At 29.7% G+C, this 23,624-nt stretch overlaps 3 protein-coding genes and 1 non-coding gene across 5 annotated transcripts in view; 1 reads left to right on the top strand and 3 right to left on the bottom strand.

Annotated features, from left to right (window-relative positions):
- LOC111641905 (procollagen-lysine,2-oxoglutarate 5-dioxygenase 1-like) overlaps window positions 1-1,961 on the bottom strand; it is a 41,742-nt gene extending 39,781 nt beyond the window's left edge. Inside the window, exon 1 of one of the 2 annotated variants that reach the window (XM_023388154.1) lies at window positions 1,442-1,961. In XM_023388154.1, the coding sequence (XP_023243922.1) occupies window positions 1,442-1,529 (88 nt within the window). In that variant the 5' untranslated portion in view covers window positions 1,530-1,961. The remainder of the gene's footprint in view (window positions 1-1,441) is intronic. The other variant, XM_023388155.1, reaches the window with a different exon arrangement.
- Window positions 1,962-2,490: 529 nt separating this feature from the next.
- On the bottom strand, window positions 2,491-2,562 carry Trnat-cgu. The gene has a single exon. It is a non-coding gene; the product is annotated as a tRNA-Thr (tRNA).
- A 308-nt stretch (window positions 2,563-2,870) lies between these two features.
- Window positions 2,871-3,810, top strand: LOC111641904 (reticulon-1-A-like). The gene has a single exon (XM_023388153.1). It carries the CDS (start codon window positions 2,976-2,978, stop codon window positions 3,669-3,671), a length of 696 nt encoding a protein of 231 aa, XP_023243921.1. The 5' UTR covers window positions 2,871-2,975; the 3' UTR covers window positions 3,672-3,810.
- A 6,723-nt stretch (window positions 3,811-10,533) lies between these two features.
- On the bottom strand, window positions 10,534-23,454 carry LOC111641902. Its single transcript, XM_023388150.1, has 3 exons — window positions 23,385-23,454; window positions 16,204-16,463; window positions 10,534-13,267 (listed from the first exon to the last, which is right to left on the bottom strand). The coding sequence occupies exons 1-3, from the start codon at window positions 23,452-23,454 to the stop codon at window positions 12,815-12,817; spliced, it is 783 nt and encodes a 260-aa protein (XP_023243918.1). The 3' UTR covers window positions 10,534-12,814.
- Between the last annotated feature and the right edge of the window lie 170 nt (window positions 23,455-23,624).

Below are 23,624 nucleotides of genomic sequence, written 5' to 3'. Positions count from 1 at the left end.
TAAATAACTCCAAAACACCTTAGATCTAGTAGAGAAAAGAAACAAAAATCAAACAGGAAACAATTCAAAATAAAGTTATTTGATGGATATAAATTGTCATCATATGTTGCATGTGCAAACATCGAATATGCAACAAAATACTCAAAAATTTCTTTTCTTTACTGGATCTAAGGTGTTTTGAAGTTATTGATGCTAGTAATTAATGCTTTTTATTATATTTCAATAGTATAATACTCTAAATTTACTATAATACAATTAAAATTTAATAGAAAACTGAATATTTATATATAAAATAGTTAAAAAGTTTAATATAAAGTAAATAATTAGTGATATATTAATATTTATGTAACATTTTAATTAATTTATTCATCTTAAAGTAAACAAATGATAATATACAATTTTTTTTCTTATTAAATAAATACAGTCGACTCCCCCCTATAACACTGTTGATTTTTCTGTTTTATATGAATTCCATGTTGTACGAGTCACTTAGATTTTACAAATACGTGTGCCAGGCTGTGAACAGCTCACGTATTTGTAAAATCTAAGTGACTCGTTCAACATGGAATTCATATAAAACAGAAAAATCAACAGTGTTATAGGGGGGTCGACTGTAATATAATATAAATCACAAAAAAAGCAATAAATTTAAAAAAACTTAAAAAAATTGAATAAAGATTTAAATACTCAAAATTTATTGAGTTTTGTTTCCAATTTTATTTTTTAAAATAATCTAGACTTTGTCTAGACAAAATATCAATTTTTTGTTAAGGGAATGAAAAAATAATATATTTTCCATATCAAGTTCCTAGTTAATTAACTAATTATTGCATTCATTAATCCTTATATCAAACTTTATTTGCTTTCTACATATGTTTTATACACATATAAATGATTCATGAACATTTTTATTATAAAGTATGACAATAATTTATATTTTTCATCACTTTAATGCAAATTATTGTGAAAAAACTAAGAAAATTATACTTTAATACAGTAACATTTAAATGTATACAACTCAAGGACTTTTCAGTCATGCTGGCTCTTGTTCAAGAGCATAAATTTACCCAAAAATAAAAAAAAAAAGAGTTTTAGGAAATTCTGAAATAATTTTATTATATTTTAAAACTTTTATCACATTTTATCATCAAATTATACTTGAAAGTTAATAATATTAAACCTTAATTAGCAAACTACATTAATGAAGTCTTTAAAAAGCAAAATATTAATTAAATGTCATTAATGCTCTACACATGTTTTCCCACATTAAAAAAACTCATCAATTTCAACAATAATTTGTATTTTATACACAGAAACAATTAAAAAATTGATTAATTTCAAATTACAGGAATAAATAACAAGAAAAATTCCAAGTTTTTCTCCACTTATTTTTATGTTTTTTTAAGTTTTTTTTTTTACTTTAATCCTTAACAAAGCTTACCTTTATCTTCAGCTGTTGAAAAGTCTAACATGAAATTACTCACATATAAAAATATAATTAAAAGTTTATAAAGATTATTCTGAAACATAATTAAACTTAGGAACTTATTTAAACGTGTGTGAATGTTTAAGTGCGTGGGAAGAGTCCAGATTTATGAATATTCCAAGAGATAAACGGAAGTTGGAGTGGGTTTGGCGGCCTCGAAGATATATTAACGAATGACCAGATGTCCTCAAAACACAAATGCCATCCCGAATTTTTTAAAAATACTCCTAATTGTCTGAATTATCCTCGTGTAAGCAGAGCAGAAAAGAAATTTAACCCAAGTTCAATTGTGTAAAAAATAAATAAATAAATAAATAATATATTAAATAGTCTAGCCGGATGTAGGTTATTTTAACAATAAAATTTATTATTCGTTTAATGGAGAGAAAAAAAAAGAAAATAAACAAATATCATCGATTTTTAATGCTTTTATTTTATTTGTTTATTCAAAAATGGAAGACGAGACGTAAGGCAAGAGACCATGCCCTTTCTTAGCATAAACAACGTGTTACGCCGTTAATTAACACTAGAGGTCGCGTCTTGAAATTTCTCAGAATTTTTTTTTATTTAATTTTAATGGAGAAATCAGCCCCATTGTGGGCCTGGCCGAACCCATAATAGGCTTGCTAAAAGAGGCCCTCTTAGTGCCCACAGGGCGGAAAGAGTTAAATTTTACAGATAAAGAATGGCTCGCAAGACAGTTAACCACTGTAAAGACTATATTCCCGTCTTATTTTGTAATCAAATGGCCGATATTCGTTCTTCTCAAATGCACGTTTTGATTCTTTGCTTCTGAATTGAACCGAAAATTATTTTCTGCTTAATGCCGCACGGATTCTTTACACCATAGAAATAGGCGAATAAGAATACTTTATATTAATTTAACGATTTATTTTTTTTTTCTGTAGGAAAAATTGAAAAGTTTTATGTTTTTAAGCATGGCGAAAATTATTTCTATTAACCGAAACTCGAGCGTACTCTACAAAAGAAGAGTTACATTCACGAGGCTCAGCAGGGATTCGAACCCTGGATCTTCGGTTTACGAGACCGACGCCGTACCACTTGGCCACTGAGCCATTACGTCTTTGTTTGTAAAAAACCGAACTTGTTTTTGTGAAAATTCTTCTTGTAGAGTCACGATTACACGTAAATTAAAGACTCGTGAAAGATAATTATCAAATAAATCGCATTGTATAATAAATTAAATACTGTATATTCAAATATTTTTCTGAAGACCGGTGAAATAATTCATAAATTTAAAAGAAATATATTATAGAGGTTGCGGACAAAGTTTTCGTCTTTAAAACGCGAACGTCGAACGTCGAGCGCCGCTATCTTGTAAGCGGCGCTCGACGTTCGACGTTCACGTTTTACAGATGAAAACTTTGTCCGCAATCTCTCTATTATTTCCGAATAATAGTTTATAACAATTAAAAGCAAAAATAATAATCAAACAAACGAAATTCGGCTCGTGTAATATTGACGAAAAATGGATCCCGAAAAGGTAGAACAAGAAGGAACGTTTAACATGGATGCAAAGTTGTTAGAAAGCTGGAAAACCTTAAAAATTAAGAATAAAGAAAATTTCATATGGAACTTATTGAAATCCGAATGGATTCCTCCTAAGCAAAGGGATCTTTTGTACTGGAAGGATCCTTACAAAACCGGAATCGTTTTCGGAACGGGATTAATCCTTCTCCTTTCTCTCACTTGGTACTCCATTATAAGCGTCGTGGCCCATTTATCTTTGATCGGTTTGATGATGGGAATGGGATTCAAGATTTACAGAAATCTTTCTTATGTGACTCATTTCGGAGAAGATCCACTTGAAAATTATTTTAATATGGATGTCACAACGTCATCGGAACAGATTCATCAACACGTGGATATCATGTTGGGATATGGTAATGAAGGCTGGAAAAGTTTGAGGAGACTTTTCTTAATGGAAAATATAATGGATTCGTTGAAATTCGGATTGATCCTATATTGCATGACTTACATTGGTTCTTGGATCAATGGAATGACCCTAATCAATATGGCTTACGTGTCATTCTTTACAGTTCCAAAAATATACGAGATTTACCAGGACCAAATCGATTCTTCTGCCGAATATTTGAAAATCCATATAAATAGCTTCTCCAATTCGGTAAAATACAGAATTTCTCAAGAGATAAAAGAAGATTGAAACATTTATTTTAATGTTAATTTTCTTTCTGCTTCGAAATTAATTTCTAAATTGTTGAATTCTTTTATGGAAACAATTCAAAATTATCTGACTACTTTCGTTTTTATTGTTTTCCGTTAAATTAAAGATTATGATAGAAATTTTCTTTCTCTGGTGTCTAATTAATAATTACTGAACGAAGTGAAGGGACAGTGGCACGTTATAGCTTCATGGGGGCCCTGGGAAATTTGAATTAGGGGCCCCTTCTACGGTGTTGACTTCAAACATGTTTTTCTGGGGAATCCTCCAAGTATCTTTGTTTGTTTTTTTAACTTCTAGCTAGTTAAGTCCTGCTCCTGTGCCACTATGGCAATCTATAATGAGTTTATAAAAGATTAGTTTGGTGGAACCCCAGGCAATTGCCCTTTTTGCTCATAGGATAACGCGTCACTGGAGAGGGGACAAAGCATCATCCCTTTAGGTCATATGGTTAAAGTAGCAAATGTATCAGCCTGTCGATCTGGGATTATATTAGAATCCGGGTCGGCTCTTTAGAAATTTACCTGGGCAATTTGCCCGATATGTCGGACCTATTCCACACTATACAACACTATACGACTTTTCTCATTATAGATCTACACCAGGGCTTCCCAATGGGATCGGTACCGACCCATACGTAAATTGTAAGGGTCCCTAACATCTACCATAAGTTGCCGGTACTCCTTGGGGTCAATGATCAAATTAGATAAGCTTACATATTGTACAGTATGTGCGTATTAGTAGTACTGCCCCTTAACATTGGGCAAGTGGAGCACTAGTCGAATTACCCAATAGAAATATTAGAAGGAAACTATTTTGACATTAAACTTAAATAAAAACAAAGAAACACACCACAGTCAGTACACGTTTAAGCTTGAATTATAATTATTTCAACAATTAAATTTGTATAATAAAACCTGTGTAAACTGGACACACGGTATCGAATATGTTGGACAGGTTTCAGTTTTTATTATCTGGCTAGTAATTACCCTGTGCTATATACTTAGGTAGTAAAATTGCTGTGTTTTCATAGTTGTGAAATGGCTACAAGAATAGTTAGTGCTATAGTTATGACCCTTTTACTTAGAAAAGAGTTGGAAAAAAGAAAAACACTACTATACAACTATTATTATGCAATAGCTCACACTAAAACACTAGGGTGAGGGTTTTCAGTCAACTTGTACACCCTGGCAGATCCTGAGAGGACTTTCTATGGGGGAACTGGTCCCTATTTAGGTGTTATATACTGTTTGTAAAGAAAACTTGTAAAACTCCACATGGCCAGCTTGTTGCTCAGATGCAAACCTACAACCAACTACCAATATTGGCATTCTTTTGTTAGAATTTTTAAAACAGAAATTGTTATAATTCATATATTGAAGTTCATAATGTATGATGCATAACAGCCTCCATTGCATGATTGATGATGCATGTATTTTTAATGTTTATTATGTATGTTTATCAAAAAAACAGACTATGGATTGTAATTGTGACATATTGTTAATCAAAGATCATAAAGTATTGGTACATAACAAGGGTCTACTTGACCTTTCTACTTTCCTGCATGAAGGAGAAAACTCTTTTACAGGTGTAAAATGCTCTAAAAAGATGTTTGTTCTATGTGAATTTGTGAAAAATTGGAGTGCAAAATTATCCAAAGGAATAAACAGATGTAAATAGAAAAATGTTTGGATTCAGATGGAGATCAGCAAAAACACACATTAATTATTATATATATATATATATATATATTTAAAATGAAGAAACTAAAGGCATCCCATTGAATATATTTTTAATAATAATAATAAATAATGCTTCTAGTGCACAACTTTAATTTAGATTGAATTAGTTAGTCTAATAAATAGGGTTGTAATAAATTGGAGGTCTTATCACATCAGGAGCTGATTGGAATAAACATACTATATTTTACTAAAACTAGCCTTTAATTAACCACAATCAAATATTAGTAGGAATGCATTTCGAATACAAAGACCGCTCATCAGCCTACATACATACTGTATAAACACCAGTATCCATCAAGACCATCATAACATAAATAGAAAACAAAGGCTAAAACATTTCCCATATATATCCAATGCACTGTTTACCAGTGCCGTAACTAGGAAGGTGCCAGTGGTGCCCAGGCACGAGGCGCAGACCCTGGGGGGCACAGAAATGGCCTGGACCAAGTTTTGGGTTATAGTTTTGGGGCGTAGTTACAGAAGCTCGCACCAGGCACATAAAAGGCTAGTTACGGCACTGCTGTTTACACAATATAACTAATACATTACAATATATTTTTGTTAGATAACAATTTATTTATATTCAAATTTGAAAGTGTTTGCTATCTGAACCAAAGCTTTTCTCAACATTCTACTAAGTTTTGTGAACTTTCATAACATATCACAAGCATTCTAATAAATATGTTGATACAAAATAACCAAAATAATGAGAAATAGCAATAAGAGCTAAAGGAAAAATAGCACTATCAATTAACCTAATAAATTACCAGAATGATTTACATTTGAGGAACTTCCTTAATAAGTGTATTTTTGTATAATCAATAGTGTAACTAGAATTGATATCGAGGGGATGAGTTAAAATCTTCAAATCTACATTTTATCCCTATAACACTGCGGATGTAACTACTAGTTCTGAAGATGAAGAGGACACTCTTAGTTATTATATAGGGTCTGTACTTGTATATAAGGAAGCAGCGAACAACTGGCCTTCCAAATCTGGGAAAACTAGCAGGGAAATTTTGGGTAAAGCAAGAACCATTTGGGTTAACAAATTATCAGTGATTGCAAAGTAAAAATTGACATCTATTTGTGTGAAATTTTGGGTAGATCAATCCCTTTTGCAAGACATTCCAATAAAAGTTTATTAAACCATTCACCAGTATATCGGTTGTAGCTGAAATGGATGCATACTGGACTGTACCCAATCTTTCTGCTGGATGTATCATTTTTATCAACGTTATATGTGCTTTTTATTTTTATGAAAATTATTATTGGTTGAACTTAATTCAATTTTAAAGAACTTACTTTGATTAGTTTTGTTAATGACTTGTCCACTGTTCTTTCAGGCCAGCAACTTTATGTAGAATTATTCACCAATATTGGAATATACAGTATTACTTAATTAAACACAGATAAAACACCTAAACCAGCATATATTATCTCAAATTAACACTTTTACAAACATTTTTGTCTGTTTATAGCAGACATCTTTGGTAGGCTGACCATAACATTTATAATTCAACCAGCACACATTTCTGAATCAGTGAAAATGGGATCTAAAACCGATTAAACTTCAGTTATTTTTAAAAATTTTATAATCAAAACTGGTGACAATCTCCAAAAATCAATTATCTGGTTACAGTGCTGTAACTGGGGCGATGCCAGCAGTGCCCAGGCACAGGGCGCAGACCCTGGGGGACACAGAAATGACCTGGACCAAGTTTTGGGTCATAGTTTTGGGGTGTAGTTAGAGAAGCTCGCACCGGGTGCATAAAAGGCTAGTTATGGCGCTGCTAGTTACTCTATCTTCAGGTATACGTAAACACAGAACTAAATGGACAAATTAAAATCAAATATTCCATTTTAATTTGTCCGTTTAGTTCAGTATTATATATATATCTGAATATTTCTGTTATAAAAAGATGAAAATGTTTGCAAATGTGCTAATTTGAGGTAATATATACTAGTTTAAGTGTTTTGTCTGTGTTTAAGCTTAACTTAGAAGAAAAACGATGACAACACCATTTTGAATGTCATCCAGATATGATAATTGTTTGTTAAAAGCAAAGAAAGTAATAACTTACAAATCTTGATTTTAAAGTAGATATTTAATAAAATATTAAACCACATGGATTGCCACGTTACCATAACAATGTAGACTATGTGTGCCAGTAGATGCTTTAGATCTCCAATGCTTTATTCAATAGTTAAATTTTAATGAATAAAATAAAAAATACAATAAATTTAACAGTTTTCGTATCAATAATGTCAAATAAGATTCTAATAATAGTCTACATAGTGTACTAGGCATGTGACAGATCGAAAAAGTGCTAAAATCCTTAATAATTCAGTCAAGTCAAAACAGTTAAGCTTTCTGATTGGATAGAAATCTTGTACTGAACTGAACATGCCACTGTAAAGTTTCCTGGCATTTCAGAAATATAATTTTAATATCTGAATATTTAATGCTCTTTTAATCAGAATTATGATTTCAATACATGCATGTAACTATGTAGATTAATTATATTATATTTTAATTAATATTTATTGCTGTTTGATTTAAATATCATCATGCAATAGGAAAAGTGAGTTTAACTAATTTCACTGTGATTATTGTAAACAGCTAACTTGTTTAACTTTAAATGCAGTTATTTCCGAAAAAAATTTAACTTTCCTAGTGTAAATATTTTATTAATGGATTTCCAGATAATTTAGAAAATCTTAACATCTTAGTCATTAACAGAATTATATCCCCAACTTCAGAGCCGGCCCTACCATAGAGCGAACGGAGCAGCCGCTCCAGGCGCTAAGTCTTAGGGGGCACCTCAGTGGTAAAGAAAATTAAAGGGTATAAATTAGGGGCAACCAAGGGGGCGCCATAATAGGATCTTGCTCCATCCTAAAACTTGCCTCGGGCCGGCACTGCCCAACTTCAACAGACGGCACTGTTAAGAAATGGCTCTTGTCCTGCAGTGATCGCTCTGAATATTTTAGTAATGAGCCAGTCGTGTAGTTTTCCATGTTTTTTCAAGCCTAATACATAATTATGCTTGAAATGTGCTGTGCACCCCTTATCCCATCAATTTAATTCAATCCAAACATCAGGTTCTTCCCAAGAACCTATGGTAAACCTGATATTTGGTGTACCCGTTACAGTTGCTAGTCACAAATAATAATATTTTTCCTGATTTATAATTCTTATTATGTCCATAGTATTCTTGTTAATATTTTGATATTAATTATAATAGTTATTACTGAAATAAGTAGTAACTATTTAATATATTAATTTCTTATAGGTATTGCTATGAAGTCATAACATGTTATGGTAATCTCTAGCTCATGAATCCAATGCTCATCTCAGCCTGGCATTAAAGAATGACTTCTTTAAAGTTATAACATATGTTATGGTAATGTACATTGTAATATCTTTGTTTTAGAATATTTAAAAATATATTATAAAGTCAAGACTGCGCTTTAAATTGATATTCATAAAATTAAAAAGCCTTTTAAGTAAAATTTACAAAACAAAGAAAATCTGCATGAAAACTTTATTTGTACCTTTGATTAGAATTCTGATCGGCGATCAGATTTGTATCCACAATCAATAACATAGGAGAATATGAGCAAGACATTCTATAATACATTTTCATGATAAAAGAGTGATATTAAAATTGAATGCAACACATGGAAATAGTTATGAGGAAAATTGCTTGAATAAGCAAATGGAAATTCCATATTATTTTCCAGCATTTTGTTTTTATATTTACATAAACAAGACACAAAAAAAAAAAAAAATCATATTGGCAAATAAAAGTTGTACTTTTATTCTGGTACAATACAGTTTATAACTGTTTTTATAATTTTCCTAAATAAACTGAGGGAACATTTTTTTGCTCATTGCATACACTTGTGCTCCAGTACAAATTTACTGACTATTATTATTTATTGTACCATACATTTTAATGAATGCAGAGCAACCAATCACATGTAACACGTTACGAGGAATTAGCTTTAACACATTGGTGCCATTCCTCCGCCAAGAACTCAAAACGAATATGCCCAATGTACGAAAAGAAATCCAAATTCTAACCGAAGCTAAAAACTTTACTATGGGAAGACAGTATTTAAAATACTCTAACGAAATAAAACTCAACGTGTGTATTAAAATCAATCACAACTTTCTTCACATTGACACATTCAATTTTATGCAGAATACAAACATTTTCTGTACAAAAATCCAAAGTCCAGTTACGGGACTTACAAGCTCATTTAATAAAATAGCCTCTTTTTATTATTATTTCCACACAAATATCTTAATTATAAATTACATTTCAGGAACATTTCATTAATTACGAGTGACTATAATCCTTTTTTTTCCTAGATTATTTTTTTTTCTTTTCTTTAAAATGTTTACAATGGACATCTCTGGAATAATCTTTTCCATTATCTCTTTCCTACTCAGATTTTTCTTTTGAGCAACAAATTCAAAGTGCTTAGGTTATACTAAATACAATTACACTCGTTTCTTTCAGAAATAAAAACAGATTTGTACCAAATATCGAAAATTTATATTACAAAGTAATTTTTTTACCAAAAAGAAAGAAATATTGGACACTTTCTTGACCATTTTCTCAACATCTAGTTATTAAAATGGCTTCAACATCATTATTATAATTAGTTCAATCACATTATTAAAGGCTCAGTGGCAGTTTTAGACACCGGCATCCCAGGCAGAATCTCATGCTTCTAGGAGCCTCAGACACACGAATCGATATCTGGTCTTGGTCCAGCACTCAGAATCTGGTACGGCAGGATCCTAGATCTAATACAATAGCAAGTATAATGTAATACAGGTTTTCGCATTGTATAAAAGGGCCTGAAAAATTCACGTTTGCCTAGGGCCACACACAACCTAAAACTGCCACTGTAAAGGCTTATATAATGGTTTTATTTAGTAACACCCAAAGAAACAGTTGCTGTATATTTAGAATTTCAACAAGGTCGTTAAACGTTTGTGTACAACTCCATTCTTTTCCGAGTTTTACACAATACATGCAAGTTAAATATATATATTTTTCTAGCTTTATTTTGCAATCTCGATGATCTGTTATAAATCCCGACGTATCATCTTATTTCACCACACTTGCAATAAGTGCAATAAGGCTTTCAGAATACAAAAATGATGAGGAATGTTGGCGAGTAATGTTTCAAAACAAGGCTAATTCATTCAAGATATTCCGTTTGTTTATCTCGTTATCTTATGAATATATTTTTTTGTTTTATTTTTTAAATATCTTCAATAGAATAAAACACAGTACAGGCACCAAAAATTACATGCTGATTAAAACTTTTTTTGTTTTTTTTTTTTAAATGTATCATTTTGCATCATTGCCACACACAACGGAACAATATGTACACAACAGTCAATATCTATAGAAATAGACAGGAGCAAAAATATTTGAATCAGCACCATTTATGCAAATATGAATATTTTTTTTTTTTTTATGTGAATAGTAGGAAATGGCAGTCTCTCTACAAGATATTTAGCAAAAAATTCTGTTTGGTACAGAAAAAATTTTTTCGGCTGGCACTGTATGTTCACACACGCAATGTGCCGTATCTTTAAATGGACTTTAAACAAAGTATTCGATAAAAAGATTGATTTTTTTAAAAGTATTTTCTGCTGCTGTTGCTTAATTTTTTCATCTTTATGTTAATTTTTAGTGTTTCTTTTTTAAAATATTAAGATAAAAGTAAATACTCTTTCCAAATGTCCTTAAATTCTGATGTATTTTCCCACAATTTCTTTGTGTGTTTTTTTTATTTATTTATTAACTTTTAAAGATTGTTTGATTATCATGACATAAAATACAGTTGTTTTGATGTCAAGTGAATATTAAAGGGATCTAAGTACCTTCTGACATGGCATAAACTAAAAATATAATTATAATAAATCAGCTGGATGAGGTGAATATCTTAAAAAAATTATAAATTTAATTAAATTGTATAAAGACCAATATGAGGTATTAAACTAAAAAAACAAAAAAAAATCATTGCATAGTATTTAAAATATCTTTTTAATGTTTAAAAACTAAGAACTGCCTATCTAGATAATCAACAAATTAACTAATATAGGCAATGTTAGCGAATAGGCAGTTTAAAAGATTTGTACTTACGTTACTATCTAAACAACATATTTTCAAGACTTCTATATTTCTGTCTTTTACATAAAATGGAATAATACAAATGATACGAGTATACATAAAACGATATAAAACATATCATCGAGACTTAAATGACGATTGATATTTTAAAGACGAATTACAGGAGACTGGTCTGGCAGTGTTTTCTGTGCTATGACTGTAATTACAAGTGACATTGCACTGGCACAAAAGTAGTTCTTAAGTAGATCTGTTCCTACATATACAGAAAAAAGAGACGTTATATTGATATTTTTCCTTATTTTTTTTTTTTTTTGGCAGAGAAAATAATAAGTTCTACATTAAAATCCTACGGCATAAAAAATGAAATCCATCATCCATCTTTGGACAAACTGACACGAAATTATCCGTCAAACGCTGAAGTAAATATGAACAATTAACCTAATTAATATGTACCTATACAACTCTTTGAACATCATACAAAAAAAAAAAAAAACTATAATACAGTACATGAAAATATGAATTGATTGACAAAAGACATTACACTGAGCTTAACAAACATAAAAAGGAGGATGTTTAATCTATTTTTATCCATAGATACTGGCATTTAATATAATAATTATTAAGGTATGTTAATGTACACATAGTTTTATCTTCAATCCAATTTCAATAATATGTTGATAACACTATGAAAAAAAAAATTTTTTTTATATATATATGGGAAATTGAATGAGAACTCTTATGAATTTTTGTACAAATGCAATTGAAAACATAGAAAATCAGACCAATTGTTTATGAGCACCATAGTCAATCAATCAACTACTTGTCAAATAACAAGCTTCACAGGAAGAAGATACATTTTTTATTATTATTTTGTATTCTTTCAATTGAATAACGATATCTTAAGTCTACATTTATATATATATATATATGTAGATATATATATATATATTTTGAAGGGAAGAACAATCCCAAATTGCAGAAGAATAGTCACATGTCCAAACTAACAATAAAATTATCTGAGACTCAACAGATGTTCATTTTGTAAGGCTGCACTTGTTTGAAGCAATACAGATAAACTCGGCTGATGAAATATCTGCAAATGATTGCAATCGAACAAATAAACATTTACCGATTGTGGAAAGAAGAAATATTTGTTCTTTCTTACCAATACGGTATCAAACTTGGCCAAAAATAATGTCATATCTACACGGTTTTTCTTTTATTTTATAGATGCTTCGGTAGAGCTTTTCTCTGTGCTCTCTGTTGAGATTGTTGTAGTTGTAGTTGTTGTCGGTGTTGGCGATGATGCTGTTGTTGTTAGTGATGAAGAAACGTCTCCAACAGCTTTATTTTCGTTTTCCTCCGGAGTAGTTACTGATGATTCTGTTAAATAATCTTTCATTTTATCAATTTCTCTCTGAAGGGAGAAAACTTGCTTCTGCAGATATTCATTTTGACTCAGTAGATGCAAATAATCAGGATTACTGTTGTTTGACTTTTCGATTTCTTTATTTTGATGTTCCCAATCGATTGTGTCTTTGGTATCTTTCATTTCCGAAAGGCGTTCCTTGAATTCATTTTTTATCTTCTCCATTTCTTGGTGTAGATTTTTTTTGTCTTTCTGAATCTTGTTGATTTTTATTCTTCTTGCAATTCTCAGCTTTTCTAATTCCTAAAAATAAAAAATAATAATTTATATTTATTAAATAAATCGCTTATCATTAATTATTTTCTGTTAAAATATATTGTAGCAATCAAAAAAGAATGTAAAAATATATAGAATTATCCAAAAGTGATTAAAAAACTAAATTATTTTCTAAGCTGGTAAAAAATATATATACAAACATCACAAACTAAACCCAATATATTAGTAATATTCCAAACAACTGTCCTATTAAATCAGGCTACTTCTTCGCAATTAAAAATAATCACGAAGAAGTAGCCCAATTTAATAAGGAAGTCGTTTAGCACATTACGAAGAAAATATATATGACACAACTCTCAAAAAAAAAAAAAATCTTAAAAATATCTCCAGCAATGAAATAAATGTCTCACGTGTATGGTAAATTTTCTATGACACTCCGAGTTCAACGCGTGCACTAATTTCGTAGTATCTGTGTATATTATACAAGTGCAAGTTCATTTGTTTTAAACATTATTATTACAGTTGCCTAACACTTATTTGTATTACTTTTTGTAATCATATATCTGGATATATTTGTATATATTCGAATGTATTCAGAATATTTGAGATATGTTGTTCTGCGTAGCATTCCAATTTCAAACATTCGTGAGATCTGACGCAGATCTTATTTAGAAATCAAAAACATTTGTCTATATTCTTAAGTGCATTAAAATTTGTTGTTAGAGATATTTTTAAGGTTCTTTTTAAGGATCATTCTTATACCTCATCCATGCTGATTGAAACCATTGTGTGTCAGATTCAACAGTAATGGATGAATCTGCAGTTGACTGTATGAAGTTAATGAACTGTTACGCTAATCAATTTTTATAAAACATTTTTTAAGGGACATCACAACAGAAATATGCTTTACAGATTGAATTCAAAAGAGAAAAAAAAGCATAAGGAAAAAGAAAGAAAATAAAAAAAAAGCTTTTTTTTATGCTCCACAGAAGCATTTTTTTTCAATTAGCATATTACTTTTAGACAATTCATAAAACTTAAATTAATTTTTTTTTAATTTCAGACACTTTTACTTAATATATATCTGATTATCCATTACATATCATATATTAACAGCAAATACCCAGATATAAAGGGTGGTCCAACAAAAGTCAATAAACGGTGTACCGAATTTGCTAGTATTATAATGTATAATGAAAAAGATTTCATTTTTTGAAGGTTTGTAAGTAATAATATATTTTAATAAGACAACAATAAAGGTTTAGTAATGGTTAAATGATTTTTGAGCCACCCTATATATACATATAACTAATTTAAAAATTACAAATTAAAGATAATTAATTATTATTATTATTATTGTACACTAGTTCTAAATTATATTAACGTTTAGAAAAAGTATTTATATTGTTTGTTTCTTTATTTTTCAAAAGCAGACAATGATGATTTGGCAAAATATATATCAAAGTAATTAAATTATTTAGTTTAACACTAAACCTAAACATGTTAAGTGTTGCAAGTAAACTGATCTATGTTTATCATAATTAATATATTTAATGTTATAGTAGGGTTGCAAGCATTCAGAGTAATAAATTGTGAACATTGTGAAAGAAAACACCAACTTGAAAAAGTGACCAACAAAAGAAAACCTACAAACAAACTCATTTGTCTTTTCTTTCCCCTGATGATGATGATGAAATACCTGGATAGTTCATGGTTGTTAAGGTATCAGCCTTAACAACCTGAGGATAATGCGGATCCGAAACTGAATCTAAATGAGCAACCTCGGGAATTTTTCTGAGTGGGCCGTTCTAGATACGGCCCTGTTCATCGGCACCCTGCTGCCTTATTTTAGGCCGAATTAACTCGTGTTGGATATTTTAAAAACAGGCCTTGTTAGTGCCTACAGGGTGGAAAGAGAGAGAAGAAAAAAACAAACTAGTAGGAATGAAAATAATTTGGATTACAATTATGGATGCCAACTTCTTATGAGGAAAAGGGGGCAAACTTTAAAAAAAAAAAAAAAAAATGCTTCCTTCACACATATACAATTTCCTCATTCATTTTCCAGAACTTTTTCCAAACAATTTTAAACTTTTGTTAAAAAATTATCTCGCTGTAATAAAGGTTGGTAATAATTCTCCTACAGAATGGCTACAAGATGATGTCCTGTCTCTAAGAGATAATATGTAGTCAGAATTTGAAATGTTTAGTTAGTCAGGCAAGTCTTTTTATAGATCAATTTTGATTAATTTTGCTGACTTTAATTTATTGAATGTCTATTAAGAATCACTTACAAACTCTTTCCATCCTACAAACACTGAGAATGCCTTTTTTCACATGCCTACCAAAGGTTCAGCCAGGTTTACAATATGAACATCCATATTGTGAGGGATAGCATCCAATATATCCAGATCAAATCATCTATAAATATTTCTAAGTAGCAGGCTGGTACCATCACCATTTAAACTATCTATTTGTTTTTTTTATAAATTTTTCAAAGAAGTTGTTAGTAAATGATATTCAAATTAAATAACAAAGAGGAAAACAGATCAAATAATCAAAACTTTACTAGATTATCTGATGCTATTTTTCAGTTTGGGATTTGGTTTGAATATTGATTGATAACGCAAGCCAAAACGTACAGAAAATTAGTTATAAAATTGGTCCAAACTCTTTAGTTACTAAGCATTTGATTAGTAAATGATATGTTGATATTATTGGTTATAATAAAAATATATGTAAGCAAGCAGTTATTTGGAAATTAACTGCATCCTTCGTATAATGGATTATCCTTCCTACTTGTTATAAAACTATATTAAATCCATAATTGCAGAAAAATATCTCATATAAAATGTAATTTTATTGTTTATTGGCTCTATAAAAATATCTCCCTAATTTCTCTAATTATATAAGAAGAAACAAGCACACTAAAATATGCTAAAAAGTATAGAAACAAATCTTACTTTTTGAACTATCTTTTTACTATATAGTGCATTATGAAGCGAATTTCTATTTTTGACGATAAGTAATTTTACTTGAATTAATATTTTTTCGCACGTTTCCTTGTCTAAATTTGTTTCTTCTAACAATTTCTTGAGATCTGAAAAATCATTGTCTAAATACACATCCCATTCATCTTCATCAGCAGATTCAAATACTGCCTCCGCACCTACATCAAATTTAAAATGATCAAATAAATATTTTTTATAGTAAGATATATAGACTTATTACAGAATTTTAATTCATACAAGCAGTTATATTTTGTTCCATTGTTAATATATTGAAATCTGGTTAATTTTTATTTGTAAATGATATAATGAAAAATATGATATAATAAATATACATATATACATATAACTGTTATAAAATTGAACTTATTATGAAATTTTCTGTATACTTTTTACTGAAACTAAATATTCATTAATTAATTAAACAGTAAATTAAATATTTTGAGCTTTATTTTCTTAAGTTTTCTGAATATTGTAAAGATACACCTTTAAAATAAAGTAAAAATAGCAAAAGTTGAACTAGAAAATGAATCCTCATGCATAATTTTATAACTGATATATCGTTACAAGGTTTTAAATGAGAGGCAAAACTTACTAAACAGTTATATAAAACTAAATACATATGATTTGTTTCCTCTTCTCTTTACGATAAAAATCAAACAGGTGAATATTTCCTTTTATTTTTTTTATCTCTTTCTACTCTGTGGGCACTTAAGAGGACATTTTTCATGTCTATCCAGGGTTTGGCCAAGCTGACAATATGATAAAAGACTGTGCTAAAATATGCAGGTCAAATCACTCAAAATTTTCTGAAACTGGCCAAGACTCAAACTTAAGTACTTCATAATGGCAGGTTGATATTTTTCCACTTCAACCACCCTGCCATTATTTATTGATGTTTCTCTTCGTGCAAAGTTACAATTTTGGAGTGTATTTGATTGCAATTCTGTATTTGTTTTGACTGATTACATTTCTTGTGTACTTTGTGTTATTATAAAATGTCCGCTTCAATTAAGAGACTACTCAAGTTTAAATTGTTGAAAATTTATGCTTCGTCACTTAAATGGATGATAATGCAATCTATTAAATTTGCATTTGGGGAATTATTTAAGATTGATCTTATTTTGTTTTTGTATAATTTGTTAATAACTAGTAGCAAAATTAACTTTCATCCCAAAGAAACTTTGATATTTTTTATTATGAGCTGTTTGTTGCACTTATCGAAAGTAAGTATTCGATAAAATACAGCAAAGTTTTATGTAAAGAATGTATAAAATATGCATTTCTGCAAAATAATATCTGTTTTTCCTGAATTTTATTAGAGTTGATCACAAAGATATTATTCTCTTCTCTTCATATGGTGATAAAAGAGGAGGGGCTAAGCTCTTTCTCTTAAAATAAAACTCAAGTATCAACATCCATCTCCGTAATAAGCATATAATGAGCTCAAACAATGAAACCTAATCTGCAAGCATCAACAGACTCTTCTTATTCATATAATAATTCATGACATGAGTCATCATCCCAAACACTGATAAAATCAAAATATAAACTTTAAGTTGCCCAAAAAGCAAAACTTATGTTGATGTAAAATACATCAAAATCTTATCTATCTCTATGCTAAGCTATAATATCAAATTGTGTTTGATTGTATTCATGAAATAAAATGGTTTGATTATAACTTATTGTATCTACTTGCAGAATATATACATTATTTCCGTCATAGGCTAACAGAAATAGTGACCTCAATCAAATTATGGTAGTGACAGATGTTTCCTCTTGCGGGCTTTATATTCCCATGTTCAAATATATCTATATATTTCCATAACAGAAATAATGGATATATTCTTTTCTAATCCAACAAATGAAAAGTAAACAAATTAAAACAGTAGTTAAACAAAAACACAAACGTCCTCTAGTTTCCAGTATACGTGCTGGAAAGTTGACGGTATTGGTGTATTTGTTTAATCCAATAAATTAATTCTCCGATAACATTATCAATCTTAATCTCTCTTAAGTTTTTCTATAAAATATAATGCAGAGGATAAAACCCATAAAAAGTTATATTTTGAAATAAGTATTTTATGAAAAACTAACATAATCATAATAAGAGCTTCAGATTATTTTGTAGCTTTGGTTTCATGTCTGCTTGCTTTATAATCTCAACTTTTACAATTGTATGAAATTCCGTATTTAAGAGGCCATCTCAATTCGATATTACACAGTTAAAACTATTTATTGACGATACTGTGTCTTCTCCCTAAAATCGCGCTGCTGTCAACGGCTGCACACCTTAGAGGTATGAAGGAGTACATGTCAGGAGTTGCACTTTGGCACAAAGTATTTGGTACCCAAATCATGCGCACATAAAATAAACCAGATTTGTAGGTAGTCGGGGGACCGAGAACCGGGTCAAAATAAAATACAAAATGCTGAGACTGTTTCTACAAATAGGCACGAGTGCGAGATTTGCGCATTCGTTGCTCGCGCTCTCCGAGACATAGTCTCGTCCCAAGAATTGCTTTATTGTTTTACTTGTTTTCGGTAATATAATTTTAATCTATGACACCAATCTTCTGAGAAATACAACAACTCACTTTATAATNAAAGCATTTTTAATTTAATTACATTTGTAATGGAGGCAGGGCTGTGGAGTCAGAGTCGGAGTCGTGGAGTTTTAACCGGAGTCGAAGTCGGAGTCGTCAAAAAATCCGCCGACTCCGACTCCCTTTTACTTACCAACTTGTTATGTGTATGAAACTGAGTCGGAATCGGTAGATTTTTACGCGACTCCACAGCCCTGAATGGAGGTGTATATATTAATATATATATATATTAAAGCATTAAGCTAGAATATTTTTAAAAAATGATTTATGTAATTAAAAGAACCAAAGAAATTAAAATTTAAAATTGTTAATAATCTAATTTTTTTTTAAATTTCATTAAATGTAATACCATAAATTACAATAATTAAAGTGTGCACCTCTAAACAATAATTGCCACTACAAATGAACAAATAGTTTTGATTTTATAGAACTTGATATAATGAATTTTGAAAACAATGGACCAAATCTGTTTGTTCTAAGCAGGACTGGGGAGTTGGTATCAGTATGAGTCAGTCGGCAAGTTATTTTGTCAACTGACTCCTACTGACTATGTTTTGATCCACAGTTGTTTGCTTTTTTTTTTTTTTACATTTTGACATTGCATGACCCAAAAATACAAAACAACTTCTTAAAAATTGTATCTTTGTGTCTATTTTGGATCTCAGAACTGGATGAACCTGTAATTTTGAGGTTTGGCAGGGTTATTTCTATATATTAGGCATTGTAAATTTTCATAACTTTTTGTCTTTTGAATAAAGTAAAAAGACCATAGCTACAATCCTCTGATTATCATTAAATCACCAGTGAATTGCTAATAATTAAATTATGTTAATGAATTACATGTCAGCGACAAAATGGTAGATAATATATATAAATACTAAGGAGTTTGTGTTGGTGTCAAGAGTTGGCAAGCCAAAAATATCGACTCTGGAGTTAAAAACTCTGATATTTTGCAAATCTGACTCCAGTAGTCGGAGTCAGAGTTAGCAAAAATAAAAAAAAAAACAAAAAAAAAAAAGACAATTCCCCAGCACTGGTTCTAAAGCATCTTTTAGAGTAGAAATACAATATTCAAATATATCAGGCTGTGACTGTTAATGTGCAGAATATTTATTAGGCAGTATGTCAGCAGTATTGTTTAATTTGATAATAAACTGACCTTTTGTATGTTTTCAGCAATGCCGTTGATATAAATGAAAAGCAGCAAATGTTTTCGTTCTTTGTATAGAAGTCTGATGCTGGTCCCTGAATGAGACTGAAAATGTTTCCCGCTTTTCGTTTATATTAACGGCATTGCTGGAAAAAGTACAAAAGGTCAGTTTATTATCGATTTGTACAGCAGTTCCAACTTTAAAGAATAATAAGCTCTTGTTTACGTCTAAGTTTAGAAATGTAGTGTTTAGTAATTAGTCCCTTGTATTCATGACATTACTATAATTTAAGCTGTTTGTATGTCTTATCACATCTTATATATATAATTCATTTAATTAATAATTAGAAATTAAGTAATTCCAGACTGTCCTAAATTATTTAATAAAATATTAAATTATTATAATTATTAATTTTAATAAGAAATGGCACCTAATATCTACTTCTAATACAAAATTACTGAATTTCTAATTATTAATTGTAGCATAAAAATAACCAGATTAATTATGGCAATCATGTGGTTTAAAATTCATTTTATAGCTGGCAAGATGTTTTCAGATTAATGGATAATTAACGTTATTGGGCCATCATTTTTCCTATTAGTTTTTTTTATGTTAAGGGTCAACAATACAAATGTTATGTCTGTACTAGGATTTAAATTTGTTATCCAACAAAGAAGGAAAAACAGCTTAAAAAATTCTATCATCAGATTAAGAAGTCTTATTTATTAATGTTTTTTAAAGCCAAGATAAAGTTAATGGTTGGTATCTGTCTCAATGATTGTCAAATATAAAGTAAAACAGAACGTATGCTATACAAACTCAATTGCGGAATTACAATATTAAAGTAATTTCTCAAGTTAGATAGATGATATATTTTAACTCCATGGAAAGCATTCTTTAATTTACCACAATACAAACTTCACATCAATTTATTGAAATGAATGCAATACATATAAATTCTATTCTTTGTACTTTATTCAAATTTGTGAAAGGTTGTTGACAAGAAATTAAACATGTTTTTAGAATATTTGAACTTAAAATACACAATATATTTTCCATCTTAAACGATTAATTTGCCAAGAAATTTGTAAATATTCTTATGTGTTAAATTAATTTCAGCATCTGCTATACATAAAAACTAACCGAGTTAAAGTCAAGAAACTTTCTAATACTTCTTTATCGCAAATAATAGATATCACAAGTACAAAGAAAAGTAAGTTTCGTCTATTCTCATAATGATCTGACGTAAGAAACAAAATGATAATGATATTGTTCTTTGTTTATCTTGATAATGTGAGTGATAATTGATAACTGTTCTCCTCAAATATTTTAGTATGATCTTTAGAATCACCACTTTTATTTATTTATAACAGACAATTTATTTATATGTATATATAAAAAGAAAATACATTGCTAATTATCTACATTAAAGACATGATATGAAGGTAGTTGCTATGGATAATTCACCTGAATATAAATTATTTTTGATACATCCACTATTATAATAAATTTCCATACAATGTAAAATTATAGGTAATTGTGCACAATTGTGTGTGTGCAAAGAGCTTCTGAGGAGCCATCATGTATAAAAATAAATGAAATCTAAACTTGTTACAAAGATTATGCAATCTGATAAAAACACAATAGCTGGGGAGACTCTCAAAACAATTAGTAAACAATGGGTAATAAAAATGAAAGGTAAAAGAGTACTAACCTTACATTTTTTATCATCCATTTTATAGTTAAGAATACAGAAAATAAATTATTCAGAATAAAGAAGATTTACATCATTTTTTGGGACATAAGAAGTAAAGCCACATAATGAGAGCTCTTGATATCAAAAAGAAGGAAATATAATTGCAATAAATCCACAATACAAGGAAACCCCATAATTGAGTTTGTTGGATCAAAAATTGCTTTGGAATACGAAGGACGTATCTCATGATACTAGCAGAACGAATTAAAGAAGACTTTTCTATTTTTTTAAAATCAGTTTTATGCTCTACATTCTTTTAGCCAATACTCCGATTTTGCAACTATTGTAATTTGTTTTTCTTTTTTAATTCTTTATATGTTTCAGTCAATAGGAGAGTGAAAACCCTCTAATTGTCTGCAGGTTGATGAGGCTCATTCTAGGTTTGTCCAGATCCATAATAGCAATAGTGATTGCTATACAAAATTTAGAGCACTCATGAAAATTTCTGATGGAGTAAGCAAAATTTGAACCTATATTCTTCAAAAAAAGTGCAAAGACTTATATTAAATTCTTCTAGGATTCAAAATGATAATACTTAGAGATAAATGAAAGCTAGACATAGCATTTAATAGTAAAGTATAATTCCACTATGATTTAAAGAAAAAAAATATTACTTTTAATAAAATAATAACTACAAACACTTGAAAATGGTTTAAAATTTATGCACTAGAGTTTTATTACTCATCTTCAGGAATACAAAGAACATTCTTTGCATTCCTAAAGATGTGTAGTTAAGCTTGAAAGCACTTAAATAATTTTTAAATTTTTTTTGTAGTTATTACTCCATTAGAAATATAAATAAAGTAACTAGTCCCATAACTTGGAAATGACTAAAGGTAGAAGGATCAGACCAATTCTGGCCAAACAAGTTGCAAGGGGTTCCCATAAACTATGAATTGTGTGTCCTGTGGAAGGTTTCCTACCAAAATCCAATGGTACCTAGGGTCAAAAATGGCACCATCAAAAATTACATGAAGTTCTAAATGATTACACTGACGTAATTTTTGATAATTCACACTTTTGTCGAGTAAAGTTAACATAAACATAAAAATCAGCAAAGGCAAACAATCAAGTATGTAAACAGGTTCAACTGTTGTTAGCGTGTGTGTTTACAGCTGTGCTGTTTAAACTGATCATAACACATATGCATGACTGCAAGTGACCATTATTGTAGATAATATCAATAGTAGTAAATACTATGTTTGTGAACATAGGAATTTCCATTATTAACATCTGAATCCACAGCAACAAGGACAATCAATCTTGCTTAATTTGTGAAAATGATAAAAAATCTCCAACAAAGAATAATAAAAAATAACTTTATTAAATACTTGCAAAAACTAATGCAATTGATTCATCTAATGTAATAGGTGTTCAAAATACTGTTCATCCTTCTAAAGACACCTTGTAATGTGGCTTCAGATAACTGGTTGCATATACTGCAATTCCTAGAGAGTGATTTTAGCACATACGTGCCATAGAACAGAGCTATAAACACACATGCTAGCAATTGCACTGGTTTACATGTTTGTCTGCCTTGCACATTCATGTTTACTTTATGCAATAATGGTGCAAGTTATCAAAAATTATCCCAGAGTAAATACCATTTAGATTTTCATATACTCTCTGGTGACACCATTTTGGACCACACATGCAATTGGACTTTGGCAAGAAATCCTTCGTAAGACTCCATAATTTAGGAGTCTCTAACAACTACACTCACCTTACACTTTGTTTGACCATAATTAGACCAATCCTCCTATTTTTAGCTATTTCCAAGTTTTGGAACTGGTATACTTTATTTGTAACACCCTACATATCAGATTCTGTCTGTAAACACCAATTGTTCTATTGTGGGCTAGG

This window comes from Centruroides sculpturatus, unplaced genomic scaffold (genome assembly GCF_000671375.1).
Source record: "Centruroides sculpturatus isolate CEXI.00-Female unplaced genomic scaffold, Cexi_2.0 scaffold1636, whole genome shotgun sequence".
Lineage (NCBI taxonomy): Eukaryota > Metazoa > Arthropoda > Arachnida > Scorpiones > Buthidae > Centruroides > Centruroides sculpturatus.
Note: the sequence above shows the minus strand (reverse complement) of the source record. Positions and strands in the feature narration are given on the sequence as shown.

Excerpts from the sequence above, each read along its gene's own strand:
- LOC111641902 (XM_023388150.1), bottom strand. The coding sequence starts at position 23,454 with ATGGAGTCTTACGAAGGATTTCTTGCCAAAGTCCAATTGCATGTGTGG. Across the intron at positions 16,464-23,384 it reads CAAAATGGTGTCACCAGAGA|TCTATATATCTTACTATAAA; the intron begins GTATATGAAAAT and ends TTCTGTAATAAG. Across the intron at positions 13,268-16,203 it reads GTAAAAAGATAGTTCAAAAA|GAATTAGAAAAGCTGAGAAT; the intron begins GTAAGATTTGTT and ends TTTTATTTTTAG.
- LOC111641904 (XM_023388153.1), top strand. The coding sequence starts at position 2,976 with ATGGATCCCGAAAAGGTAGAACAAGAAGGAACGTTTAACATGGATGCA.